Source organism: Centruroides sculpturatus, unplaced genomic scaffold (assembly GCF_000671375.1).
Source record: "Centruroides sculpturatus isolate CEXI.00-Female unplaced genomic scaffold, Cexi_2.0 scaffold529, whole genome shotgun sequence".
Classification (NCBI taxonomy): Eukaryota; Metazoa; Arthropoda; class Arachnida; order Scorpiones; family Buthidae; genus Centruroides; species Centruroides sculpturatus.
In genome coordinates, this window is record NW_019384820.1 from 137,917 (window position 1) to 152,911 (window position 14,995).

A 14,995-nucleotide genomic window follows, 5' to 3' on the forward strand; every position below is an offset into this window, starting at 1 on the left:
AAACATGTAGACCTAAACATAATATCACATTGTTGAAATAATAGGACCCACTTCTCAAGCGTTTCTGAAAAATGGGCCTCTGAAAATTGAGTGTTTAGCTTATAAGTCTGGAAGTTCCATAACTCCTCAGAATGGCAATAGTTGAATGGATAAGATGCTACATAGTGGAGTTAAACAATATGGGTTTGATCCTTTGCATTAGTTTAATTGTTAATGTTGTAGACAATTTTCTTATGCAGTCATGTTTGTTACACTTCAAATATAACAATACTGCCAGTTCTGAAAATATGAAGAAATAAAAATTTTATTTAATGACATAAAAGAGTTAAGTCTACAAAGACTTCACTAATGGGAAAATGATATCAAAATTTCTTAATCTCTTGTTTTATAAGCTTTAACATGAGGAATAACAACAGTAATAATAATGCTAATGGTATGGTACAGTAAAATAATTATGTTACACTACACATTAAAAAATAAATAAAAAACAAAAATTGCAAAGGATCAAATGCATATCCTGTAACTTCACTGCACAGCATCTTATCCACTCTGTTCTCACCATTCCTTGGAGATGTGGAACTTTCAGATTATAAGCTAAACACTCAATTTTCAGAGCCCTGTTTTTCAGAAATGTTTGAGAAATGGGTCCTGTTATTTAGACAAGAAGCTGTTTGTGTTTAAGGCTATATGCTTACCAAATTTTCTTTAAATCAGAGACTCAAACATCTGGCCTTCTCTTTGTAAAATGAATTTGGAAAACACACACAATTCTGATTTTGATTACTTTTACAATTTTAAATTCTTATTTAAAATGAAATAATAAACCAAAAAGAAATTTTGTTCATACTGCTGAATAGAATACAAGAACTGTGAAAATTAATTGTTTTAAATTATTTCAAAAATTTTGAAAAACAACAGAAATAAAATTTTATGAAATGCACAGAATTGTTTCTTTTTTTCCTCTTTATTATTTAATGTATTGATAGGACAATTATTAGTTATTTTGTGTAATTTTTATACTATTTATAAATATTATTATATATTAATTATATTTTGTATACCTGTTAAATGAAATATTTGTAATAATTGTTAAAGATTCTTACAAGATTATTTAAGATTATCTTATAAGAATCTTTAACAATCTCTCATTTCAAATAGAAACAATGTAAGCAATTTTGAATTTATTACTAATTGTATGTTCTACTTTTAATTGGTTATTGATTGATTTGAGAAAATACCATTATTAACTTATTGGTTGTGTGAATTAAACTTCAGTTTGTATGCATAAAATTAAAAATTAGCTTTACTTAACAAAATTACTAAAAGTTAAGCAAATGAACAATGCTATTTAGAGCTACTTCAAAGCAGTTAATATGCCAGTGTAAATTCTACTTAATGAAAATAAATGCTCATTTGTGTTTAATTCTATTTGTGTAGCATATTTTGCAATGTGTTCTGTAATTCTAAAAGAGATTATTATTATTTTCCCTTAATAGAATCAACTTATTATTAACTTTTTAAATGTGAACTCTTGCTTCTGAAAAAATTTCTATAAATTTTATTTTACCAAAAATGATTCACAGAATTTGTCAAACATGATTGTAATTTTTAATGTAGAATTAGAACTATCTAAATAGTAATATGTTTATCAATAGTTTTTTTTTTTACTGCTACTTTACAAGGTCCATAATTCTAATGTTTTTAGACTATACCGCCAATATACAAAAGATTAAAGAGCCTTTTAGAAATAGCACAAGAAAAAAAGGGGGGCTTTAGTAGAAGTTGCATCCCACACTCCGAAAAGTTTCGAATTGTTGCCCAAAGACAAGGGAAGACCAATCGGTATTCATTAATTTACGTCGCTTCTTCTTGTGTTTGTTCTGTGGGGTGTTCGTTATCCGATCATGTGTTCGTTGTCCAAACATAAAAATCTTTCGCGAAAGTGTTCGTTATCCGATCTGTTCGTTAACCGATCACCCACTGTATTCTTTTACAATCTGTAATATGATCTTTACGGAAAATGTATAGTGTGCATTTTAACTCACAATCGTTGGTAATAGTGATTTTTCACAAGCATTTTTGACTGGTTTAGCTATATTTTCATGATATTCTCATGCTACATGTTATCCATCTAACTGTGTATATAATCATGGATTAAAATGAAGCAAATAATGAGATTGGACTGTTAAAGACAGTCAAGGTTGGAGCCATACATTATATGATAAAATTTCATATTTTATGATTTATTAGTTTGTTATTTGAACATGCATATATATATATATATAACATCTGTGTGACCCAAATGTCTGACCCTCTCCTTGTATGTGTATATATATACATACATACATACAAATGATCAGAAGGGTCGGACATTTGGGTCTCTGATACAAACAAAACTTGGTAAACATGTAGACCTAAACATAATATCACATTGTTGAAATAATAGGACCCACTTCTCAAGCGTTTCTGAAAAATGGGCCTCTGAAAATTGAGTGTTTAGCTTATAAGTCTGGAAGTTCCATAACTCCTCAGAATGGCAATAGTTGAATGGATAAGATGCTACATAGTGGAGTTAAACAATATGGGTTTGATCCTTTGCATTAGTTTAATTGTTAATGTTGTAGACAATTTTCTTATGCAGTCATGTTTGTTACACTTCAAATATAACAATACTGCCAGTTCTGAAAATATGAAGAAATAAAAATTTTATTTAATGACATAAAAGAGTTAAGTCTACAAAGACTTCACTAATGGGAAAATGATATCAAAATTTCTTAATCTCTTGTTTTATAAGCTTTAACATGAGGAATAACAACAGTAATAATAATGCTAATGGTATGGTACAGTAAAATAATTATGTTACACTACACATTAAAAAATAAATAAAAAACAAAAATTGCAAAGGATCAAATGCATATCCTGTAACTTCACTGCACAGCATCTTATCCACTCTGTTCTCACCATTCCTTGGAGATGTGGAACTTTCAGATTATAAGCTAAACACTCAATTTTCAGAGCCCTGTTTTTCAGAAATGTTTGAGAAATGGGTCCTGTTATTTAGACAAGAAGCTGTTTGTATTTAAGGCTATATGCTTACCAAATTTTCTTTAAATCAGAGACTCAAACATCTGACCTTCTCTTTGTAAAATGAATTTGGAAAACACACACAATTCTGATTTTGATTACTTTTACAATTTTAAATTCTTATTTAAAATGAAATAATAAACCAAAAAGAAATTTTGTTCATACTGCTGAATAGAATACAAGAACTGTGAAAATTAATTGTTTTAAATTATTTCAAAAATTTTGAAAAACAACAGAAATAAAATTTTATGAAATGCACAGAATTGTTTCTTTTTTTCCTCTTTATTATTTAATGTATTGATAGGACAATTATTAGTTATTTTGTGTAATTTTTATACTATTTATAAATATTATTATATATTAATTATATTTTGTATACCTGTTAAATGAAATATTTGTAATAATTGTTAAAGATTCTTACAAGATTATTTAAGATTATCTTATAAGAATCTTTAACAATCTCTCATTTCAAATAGAAACAATGTAAGCAATTTTGAATTTATTACTAATTGTATGTTCTACTTTTAATTGGTTATTGATTGATTTGAGAAAATACCATTATTAACTTATTGGTTGTGTGAATTAAACTTCAGTTTGTATGCATAAAATTAAAAATTAGCTTTACTTAACAAAATTACTAAAAGTTAAGCAAATGAACAATGCTATTTAGAGCTACTTCAAAGCAGTTAATATGCCAGTGTAAATTCTACTTAATGAAAATAAATGCTCATTTGTGTTTAATTCTATTTGTGTAGCATATTTTGCAATGTGTTCTGTAATTCTAAAAGAGATTATTATTATTTTCCCTTAATAGAATCAACTTATTATTAACTTTTTAAATGTGAACTCTTGCTTCTGAAAAAATTTCTATAAATTTTATTTTACCAAAAATGATTCACAGAATTTGTCAAACATGATTGTAATTTTTAATGTAGAATTAGAACTATCTAAATAGTAATATGTTTATCAATAGTTTTTTTTTTTTACTGCTACTTTACAAGGTCCATAATTCTAATGTTTTTAGACTATACCGCCAATATACAAAAGATTAAAGAGCCTTTTAGAAATAGCACAAGAAAAAAAGGGGGGCTTTAGTAGAAGTTGCATATGATAATGAGAATAGATGTAAAATGAATGAAAGCAAGTTTTATTACTGGATAGATCTAATTTTTCATTGATATCAGCAGAGAACTTTTTATCATTAAAAAATACACTGATAATTTATCTAAGTATAATCAAAGGATAAATGATCATTTTGTTCTTTGTTATGGAAGTTAAATCGAATTATTCAACAAGGACCAAGTTATATTGTTAGAATACAGATTTTGTAGTTTTTGTGGTTAAAATGTCTGTTGAAACATGATTTCATGCTTTTAAAATAGATATCATTAGACATTAATTCTTGCAGAAAAGCATTGTTGAATTTCTAATGGTAGTATAATAGATTTTTATTTCTGACTAATACAGTAAAGATTGATTTCAGACCCAATAAGACTTAGTTCCCTCTCTTTTAAAATAAAAAAAAAATCCAGCAACAAGTTGTGTACTTTTTCTGGCAAGAGTTAAAATTGTGGGTTTTATTCATCTGTTATGAGTTTTATTAAAAATACTTTTGGTATTATTAATTATTATAAAATAGCAAAAAGTTTAATTTTGATGGTAGAGACAAATTTTTTATAAAATTGTAAATGTTAATAATAAGTAAAACTCTTTTTTAAGTCTGACCACATTTAAGATATGGCACAACCCCCTCACTAGAATTCTTCATCCCTTTGATCTTTAACCATCAAAAAAACCAGCGACCTACTCTGTGGAAAATCCAACACTCTGCACCTAAGAAAACATGGACCAAACACGTTGAGGAGGACTTCAAGAACCAACTGCTTGATCTGAACCAGGCAAAAGCGGTGGCCATGGATCGAGGGCATTGGAGGGGCATTGTGGAGAAAGCTCAACTTCCTGCGGCACCCACAGCAGCATACTGGTTGCGCAGACACCCGCAACCAAATGCCAGCTAGGGACAAAAGAAGAAAGAGAAACCATCAANCTTTAAATTATGATATAGAAAGCTTATTGTATGAAAATGTTGCATGTTATTGAATGTGTATCATGGGAGTTTGGAGTGAACTTGCTAGGTGCAATGCAAATGATCAACTAAGCTTAAAGTTCCACAAAGCATCATTGCAAATTGCTTTACAAAAGCAGGTTTTGTTCAACAATTTGTTGATGCTTTGAATAAATCAGAATTTGTAGACTATATCAAAGAAGACCAAGTCAATCTTCATTACTGTAATGAGTGATAAAAAAGTGTCATTAAAGGATTTTGTTAACATTTATAAATGATGTGGTTTCATTGTTAAACAAGATGTTTTCAAGACAGTTGACCATATAACATCATTGAGGAAGAAGCAGTGAATTGTCAACAACAAATTGATGTAACCCAAACACGTTGAGGAGGACTTCAAGAACCAACTGCTTGATCTGAACCAGGCAAAAGCGGCGGCCATGGATCGAGGGCATTGGAGGGGCATTGTGGAGAAAGCTCAACTTCCTGCGGCACCCACAGCAGCATACTGGTTGCGCAGACACCCGCAACCAAATGCCAGCTAGGGACAAAAGAAGAAAGAAGAACCATCAAAATTTAATAACAACAATCCTCTAATTCACAAAACTCCCTACAGTTTCAAAAATTTTTGACAAAAATCACAGGAGTTATTAAGCTTTAAAGGGGATGAAAAAATGCCACATGCATATGCACATGCACACACTAATATCCATACATGCAGAAATCTCCCAACTCTTTTTGCATTTCTTGACATTTCAATTTTCATTGAGTCCGAAAATGTAAAAATTTTAGGGGGTTGTTTCTTGACAGATCACTATACTTTTCTTCTGTTATAACAGTTGGAAAAGTAAAATTATTCAAAACTGTTTTTAATTCAATCTTTTGATTTTATATATAAATTCATTGTTAGTATGCTTTCTAGAGGTTTAAACAATTCATAACAACATGAATTTGAATTATTAATTATTACAGAGATTAAACTCTTCTAAGTTTTGCAAGAATTCAACTTATTTGTACTGATAAACTTAACAAACTGATAGTTCTATATAAGTTAATAGTGAAATTAATAATAATTTTAAAAATTTTACTAGACCAAGACAGTTACCTTGTGTGGAGGAAGCATGGCATATTCCTATTTCACAAGAGATGGCTTCACGACAGAATAATGTTTCTCATAATTCTATGGTATGAATAATTTTTATTATCTGTTTGTTATATTTAAATTTTTAAAAAATGAATGTTTTAATTGAATGACTAAAAATATTAACCGTTTTTATATTTTAAGTATTATTGGTCTCTCTCACTGGAATTCAGTTAAATTTCAAAACTTCAAAAAATCAATTACATTTTATTTTATTATTTTTATATTTTTCTTTTCCAAACTGTTATGCAAATTTTATGCAGGAATATAAAACTTTCAAAACTTCAAAATGAATATTTGCTCAATTTTGACTCTTTACAGCAAATTTTCACAGTTGTTGTTTAAAATTTATGATTTCCTAAGAAATTTATAAACATTAAATTTTAAAATTTAATGTCTATAACAATGTCTTTGACATTTATGAATTCTTCATATTAGAATTTTTCTGAAACAATGCTTGACAATATTTTAATCAAAGTTGGAAAAAATTAATTCGGTACTATGAAATTTAGATCCACTTTCCTTTGCTGCTTGTATGAACAAACTTTTTTCTATTATAAATGATTTTAAATATATCTGTATAAATGTTAAAGATGAAATTTGTGATACATTTATAGTGTTAACTTTAAATATTTTTAACTTAAAAAAATAATTAGTTGTATGATTTACTATTAAAGAAACAAATAAGTTATTAAAATTTATTATTTACAGACAAGAAATATTCCTCCTGGTATCACCGGTCAAAGACAGCCATATGTAAATCAACAAATATATAATGTTTCACCTGGTCATTTTATGGTAAATTATTGCATGTTTTGTTATATTTAATTCATTTAATAACTTTCATACTACAATAGACTCTTGATAATTCAAAATTCTCTTTAATTCAATTTTATTTTTATTCTGGCATAATTTATGTAGACTTGCTGAATTCTCTGTTTCTCTAAGTTGAAGTAGTTTTGAGATCACATTTTGCTAAATCAAAATTTAAGATATAGAAACTTTATTTTATTTATTTATCTATTTATTTATTTTTTTGTATGTGCTTTCTTTTGCATTTTCAAAAAGATGGATAGTGGTTAAAGATGTTTGCAAAATGATTTTAGTGCATTTAAAAATGCTTTTGTAACATCAAATTATGTTTTAAAATACTTTCTCCTAGCACGAATAAACAAATTTTCTAAATATTTGAAAAATGATACTTTTTTTAATTCAAACATTAATTGAAAGGTGTATTAAAGCAGTAGAATTAGTAGTAATTTTAATTGCTTCATGGAGGAGAAAAGTATTTTTTAGTGTAATCACACTGCACCTTACACGCTTTCCAGCACTAGTTTAATGAAAACAAATGTTTTCAACCCCATTCAGAGGTCTCTATCAGATTACAAACAGATTAAAATACAAATTAAAAAAAAGAACAGTTCTAATTTATCATGAGAACTCAGTTCTTTTATTCTGTGTTGAAAGCACCTTAATTAATGAGATTTTTTTTTAAAATGTTTGCCAGACAAAATGGTATACAAAGGTGATTCATGTTATGGAGGTTTTTACCTTCAAAGAACATTTAACTTCCTGTAGAAGTAAATATGACAGTAATAGTGGCTGTTTTTTTTTTATCATCTAATTGAAAATCTTTAAAGCCTTAATGTTTCTGTAATTCCAAGACATTAACTAAACAATAAGAATGTATGGAAGACATCAGAGCTTTTTCTAATAAGCTGAAAAAGTTAGACTTCTATATAATTGCCTAAAACAGAAAAATTCTTTTATTGAGAATTGTAGTGCACATTTGATGATTCCCACTCTGAAAGCTTATAACAGTTCAATTTTACCATCAAAAACAACTTCTGGATTGCAACCATCAGTTGGGATTCTTCAAAACTTTAAATTATGATATAGAAAGCTTATTGTATGAAAATGTTGCATGTTATTGAATGTGTATCATGGGAGTTTGGAGTGAACTTGCTAGGTGCAATGCAAATGATCAACTAAGCTTAAAGTTCCACAAAGCATCATTGCAAATTGCTTTACAAAAGCAGGTTTTGTTCAACAATTTGTTGATGCTTTGAATAAATCAGAATTTGTAGACTATATCAAAGAAGACCAAGTCAATCTTCATTACTGTAATGAGTGATAAAAAAGTGTCATTAAAGGATTTTGTTAACATTTATAAATGATGTGGTTTCATTGTTAAACAAGATGTTTTCAAGACAGTTGACCATATAACATCATTGAGGAAGAAGCAGTGAATTGTCAACAACAAATTGATGTAACAGATTTTTTTCACCAAGTGTAAATGTTGTGTTGTTTGGGCATTGTGGAGAAAGCTCGACTTCCTGCGGCACCCACAGCAGCATACTGGTTGCGCAGACACCCGCAACCAAATGCCAGCTAGGGACAAAAGAAGAAGAAGACTAGCATGATTGTGCTAGGGTTATCCAGATGCCACTCTAAAAATTTTTTGAGACAAAATGGTGCTCTATTTTTCAAAGGCAAGTAGCATATAAAAATTACAAAATTAACTAATTTTTATATTACCAACTACATTTATCTGTATATAATCATGATTTCCAAAAGTAAATTAAATAATTTGTTTNTTTTTAATTCAAAATTGTTAATGTTTTTTTTATGATATGTATGTAAAGGGTCAGTCAAATGCCCAAGTAACTCAGCCTTATGGAACAAGTTGTCAAAATCAACAGGAGCAACAAAGTCATATTGTTAAAAGAATAAAATTAAATTCAGGAACTGGACAAACTATTGTAAGTGGTTTTATTTATAAATAAAGTTTTTTTTTTAAATTTGTTCATAACAATTTTAATTCAATAGCAATCAGGTACTCATTCAGAAGGAAATGTTTCTGCACAGCAAAATAATCCATATTATTTTAATCAACAACAATTGCAACTTCTTAATTTACAACAGAATCAGGTAAACATTAAATATATATAACATAGCTTTGAGGTATTTCTTTATTTTGTAACTACCAAGTGATCAAATGAAAAGTTTACTTGCAATTAGTTCACTTTGTGACACCATATTTGTTACTGTCCTGCTACATGTTATGAAAAACACTTAAATTTTTATATTTATTTACTGTTGATTATGTTACTGTGTTATGTATATTTATTTACTTGTTACCAAGGAATAATAATTGACTTTTTGACAGTGTTTCCAAGTTTACCTCTCACAAGTAAACTTTTTGTTTGATCACTTAGTATATTTGTACTATTTGTACTTCACTCAAAAATAAAGAAATGCTATAAAAAAAAATCAAATCAAAAACTGTTTTTTGATATTTTGATCATATTTATTGTGCATAAAATTAATTTTTTTAAAATAAAAATAAGAAGAGAACTAATAAATCTGAAAATGATGCCTTTTTATTTGAAGCTTTTTCAGCTAAAAACTAATTATGGATTTCTTCCTAATTTTTTCTTAATCCTTACCAAAAATTTCCTTTTAACTATGTATAATTTCTTGTTATTTTTCATGGATCTGTGATTAAAAGTTCTTTGATGTGTATAGAATATTCTTGACCTGGAAAAATGACAATAATTGCTCCATATAAAAATTGTATGTCTTATAAACTCACTTGCTTGAACATAAGTATTATTTGTATTTAGAAAGATCTGTTGAGCACTTTCCTAAGTTAATTCTACTAAATGATTTCTGCTAAACCTCATTTAGATGTAAAGTTATCATAACAAAGATAGACAAAGCAATAATTTCCTTTTTCAACATGACCTGATTACTCTCCTACATAAAAGCTATGTTCTTTATTGGTAGATACTATACTTGAATATAATAATAATAATTTACCTTAATTGGTTAATATTTAATACTTTAAACCAAATATATCAATTAAATATTTTATTTTATTTAAAATAAGAAATGGTCTGTTGTAGAATTGGTTTTTTTAAAATATGTTTGATTCTCTTACTTTATTGTACATTTGAATGTGAAGCTTCTTTGAGTACAAACCAAGTAAGAGAATTAAGAAAAAAGTTCAGATAAGACAAAATAACAACCAGATGTACCATATTTTCACAGAATGATCATCATGTGGCATAAAAACTGGGGAGACCAGCTTGCCACAAACCCAGGGTTACCAGCATCCAGGTTAAACTGTGACTAAAATATAAAATTAGTCAGATCAAATAAAAATAGTTGTTAATTAAATGTTAAAGAAAATATTCTCTTCCTGATTTTAAGACAATAAAATAATTAACAACTTATTGACATTAGTCTACCCTGACCTTAAAAATAACATGTTCCTCTCAAATTTCACACACAGCCCATGTTAATGGGTGTAAGCTGAGATAATTTACAGCAGTTTCTTAAATTTAATATGTATATTTTTGTGTTTTTGAATCAAATAACAACAAAATACATAACAAAAGCATTTTTGGAATTTTATGAGTATTTTATGTTAGAAAGAAGACAAAATGAAGAAATTAAACATTACATCAAAAACTATGATTACATGTTTAATTTCTTTGTTTTGTAATGCTGACAGTTTTACAATAAAAACTGGCTGATTTTTATCAGGCAACTCTTTTTTTTTTTTTTTTTTTTTTTTGTGCCCTCACTTAAATTGACATGCTGGTTTTTACCATATGGAAATATCTGATTTCCTGGTCACCCCAGATATATCAGAATGCCAGTCATTCTGCAAAAATACAGTACAAATTCTAAAAATCTTCTGATTATTAAAGATGATTATAACATTTGAAATTTTGCATAGGGTACACTAACTCCACAACAAAGAACATTAATGCAGCATCTCCAGCAACAATATCAGTTGATGCAGAAACAAAAACAAGTAAGTATAATTTAAAATTAAAATTTTTTTTATTAAGGTGAAATATTCTTAAAATATGAGAAATTTGCCACCTTATATACCTATCCCTCTTTTTATGTAGTCTTGGAGTAATATGGTTGACAAAAGAGAACTAATCTTCTTTTTACTTTACATGGAAAAGAAAACAGTTTATCTGAAAATTTTTTAAATTTAACTTTTTGTTAAAATTGTGTTATTGTTAAAGAAGCTACTCTTTTTATTGAAAGACTGGATTTAAAATTACATATGTTTAGATCAAGAGTTCATTTATATTTTTAAACACAGTGCATTACTATATGTTGATTTTGTTTCCTGTGCTATCTTGTGTTTACTATACTTATATACAATCTGTTACAAAAGTATAGGAACACCATAAATTTTGTGTTTTTTTTTCAAAATTTATTTTGAAATTATTATTGGAAATATTATTAATTATTTTATATCATTATTTTAATTATTTTATCAGATTTTTTACAATTCATAAAGCAGCATAAATGTCTTTTTCACAAATAGTCATTTTTTGATATGTTACAAAAGTGTAGGTANGTATAGGTACACCACTTAGAAGTCTCTTAAAAATTTCATAATAATAATAATTAAAATTATCACCACTAGAGTGAGATGTCATCATTTTTAATTGTCATAGTGGCTTTTTTGAATGTTTTATTGAATGTTATAAACATTTTCAACAATGCCTTGTGGAACTGTACTTCAGGAGCAAGAAATACATGAAATTTATTATTTGAGTGGTTCAGGCAAGTCTCTGAGGCAAATTGCTGCAGCTGTAAATAGATCTATGAATGCTATTTGAAATGTTTTGCAAGAAGGTGAAAATTATGGGCAAAAAAAGAAGTCAGGATGGCCTAAATGTTTAACATTCAGGAATGAGAGATATGTTTTGAAGCTTATAAGTAATAAAAACATGTCAACAAGGCAAGCTGCTGCTGAATTACCAGTAGATGTATCTCATGCGACTGTTTGGATAACTTTAAAAAACAATGACAACGTAAAATATTTAAAAATGAAGTTGAAACCACCTTTAACTCCCAAACATAAATCAATGTGTTAACTGGGCTAAAGACAAGATGGGATGGACTGAAAAATGGCAAGAAATAATGTTTAGTTAACTGGACTAAAGAAAGATGGGATGGGCTGAAAAATGGCAAGAAATAATGTTTAGTGATGAGAAGAAGTTTAATTTAGATGGCCCTGATGGGTTTTCATATTATTGGCATGATTTTAAAAGAGAAAAAGGAGTTAAAATAAACCAGCAACAAAAAGATGGGTCTGGAATGATTTGTTGTGGTTTTGGATGGGGAGGTAAAACTGATTTAGTATTTGTTGACAAAAATATGAACTCAGAAAAGATCAAGAATTATTGTATAATAATATGATTACATTTAGTGCATTAATTGGTGGTCATAAATGGAAGTTGCAACAAGATAATGCTTCCATTTGTGCCTCAATGTCAACAAAAAATTGGTTTAAAAAAGAAAATATTGATGTAATTGACTGGCCTTCACATAGTCCAGATTTAAATCCCATTGAAAATTTATGGGGGATTTTAGCAGCCGTTGTTTATAAAAAAAAGGGAAACAATATGAATCTGTAAATCAGTTGAAAATTGCAATAATGCATGCATGGGATGAAATTAAGGATGAACAATTAAAAAAATTATAAACTCCATGCCTAACAAAATTTTTCAAGTAATTGTAGCCAAAGGAGGTGAAATCAGACACTAAAAATGTTTAAAATATATTTTAAAATTATTTTTATGTAATTTTAGAAAGTGTACCTGTACTTTTGTAACCAACACACTAACACCTAAATGCTAATTCCAGCATATAATCTTTAATGTTCCAAACGTTTTCAGCTGTCTTCCAGAGGCCCTCTTCAGGAAAGAATTAGTGATGTAACAAATATTCGGTTACTATTCGGTATTCGGCCTATTTAATCACTATTCAGCCGAATACCAAATACCTAAAAATGGGAGTAAGAAATAACAAAAAACACAGTAAATTAATCATTTTGGTATTTAGATTTAATGTTATCGGGTTAGTGTTGTTTGTTTATATTCGTTTATAACTTATAACATGCACAAAATAAAAAAGAAAATATTAGTCACATGTATTCACAATTTATAATTACAAGGATCAGCATATGTACACACCTATTCATTCGAGAATCCTCACACATCTGAGGGTCTGGCTCTGCCTATCCTTCTTTTTAAGCGCTTGTCTTTGCTCTTCCCTTTCTCTTTCCTCTATTGCTCTAGTCCACATATGCCTATGCATACATCATAATATGATACTTTCGATTATGCACTCATAATACACTTCGATGATACACTCATGATACTTTCGATTCGTCACTTTTCCGTCATAGATCTCCCATTTTACTATTACGTGACTCATAGCCTGGTGATAACGGAGAAAAGAGACAGATAGGACATTGGTATATGTCACAGTTATGATTTCACACATTCGAAACAGCTTGGTAGCCCGAACGGTCCCAGGCTTTCGCCTGTGCATGCTAAGTGACTTTCATTTTAAGCATTTAGCTTTCCGAAGTCTGTGACAACAATTGTTTGGCATTGACGGCCATGAATTTCGTGCCAATAAGTTGCCTCAACTTGTTTGATTTATGTCGTCAACTCAATTTCATATTTATTTTCACTTTGCGGTCTTTCTCTGTTTTTTTTCAGTTATTTACACGTGTAGGTCATTTCATTGTTATCCACATTTGATATTATCATTTATCACATACTGCCATGACGCTCTTGTCTGTCCGCTACAACTATCAAGAATTAACGTGATTGGCAAAGCGTAGTGACAGCGGGCCAATAGAGAGCAGGGTCCTTGCCATAATGCAGTTTGCGCACCAATTTTCGTACGTGCATTAATCAAGCCAAATAATTTGGCCGAATATTCAGTATTCGGCGTGAGCCCGAATATACTATTTGTTGCAACACTAGAAAGAATGCATAAATACAAAAACAGTTCTATCGTTTGAAAAGCCTTAGCTTTTGAACATAGCTGTGTTCCAATTTTTTAAACATTCAAATGATGTTCAAAACAAAGATCGTTAATTTATTTATGATTTATTTTTAAAATGTAACAATCTTTGTTTTGAACATCGTTTGAACATTTAAAAAATTGGAACACAGCTATATTTGAAAGCTAAGGCTTTTCAAACGATAGAACTATTTTTTGTATTTATGCTTTTTTTCCTTAAGAGGGCCTCTGAAAGACGGCAGAAAATGTTTGGAACATTAAAGATTATATGCTGGAATTAGCATGTTAGTGTGTTGATTAGTATACCATTCCAGTTTGTGTGTAAGTTTTTTATGTATACTTTTGTAACACATCAAAAAATGAATATATGATGCTTTATGAAATGTAAGAAACGTGATAAAATAATTAATATAATGATAAAAAATAATTAATAATATTTCCAGTAATAATTTCAAAATAAGTTTTGAAAAACACAAAATTTGTGTTGTTCCTATACTTTTGTAACAGACTGTACAAATAATGCTAATGATAAATGATGATAGAATAAAAATAGCTCCTATTTCTTTTATAAATTGCTTATTTTTTGTTTTATTGAAGTTGTGGATCCTTATCAAGCATTTTTCTACAAAATGTATGTATTGTACTTTTTTACAGAAATTTTTTTAGTATTTTACATATTCTTTGGAATGTATCCACAATACAAAAAGATGTTTAGGTGTATAGAGATGTTTTGAAAGATATGTCTACTACAAATAATTTGTCATCTTTTAATTACATAAGTGTCTTGAGTCTTCCAATGTCATTTAATAACATTTAAAAATTTGGGTGATTAAAAATTAATATACAAC

General features: G+C 28.4%; 1 protein-coding gene across 1 annotated transcript in view; it reads left to right on the plus strand.

The window, feature by feature from the left end:
- The window catches only part of LOC111629923 (histone demethylase UTY-like), a 54,835-nt gene that overhangs the window by 14,227 nt on the left and 25,613 nt on the right, over positions 1 to 14,995 (plus strand). The window contains exons 7-11 of the mRNA XM_023373875.1: positions 6,241 to 6,334; positions 7,002 to 7,088; positions 8,936 to 9,052; positions 9,120 to 9,221; positions 11,038 to 11,115. Of these exons, the coding sequence (XP_023229643.1) occupies positions 6,241 to 6,334; positions 7,002 to 7,088; positions 8,936 to 9,052; positions 9,120 to 9,221; positions 11,038 to 11,115 (478 nt within the window). The remainder of the gene's footprint in view (positions 1 to 6,240; positions 6,335 to 7,001; positions 7,089 to 8,935; positions 9,053 to 9,119; positions 9,222 to 11,037; positions 11,116 to 14,995) is intronic.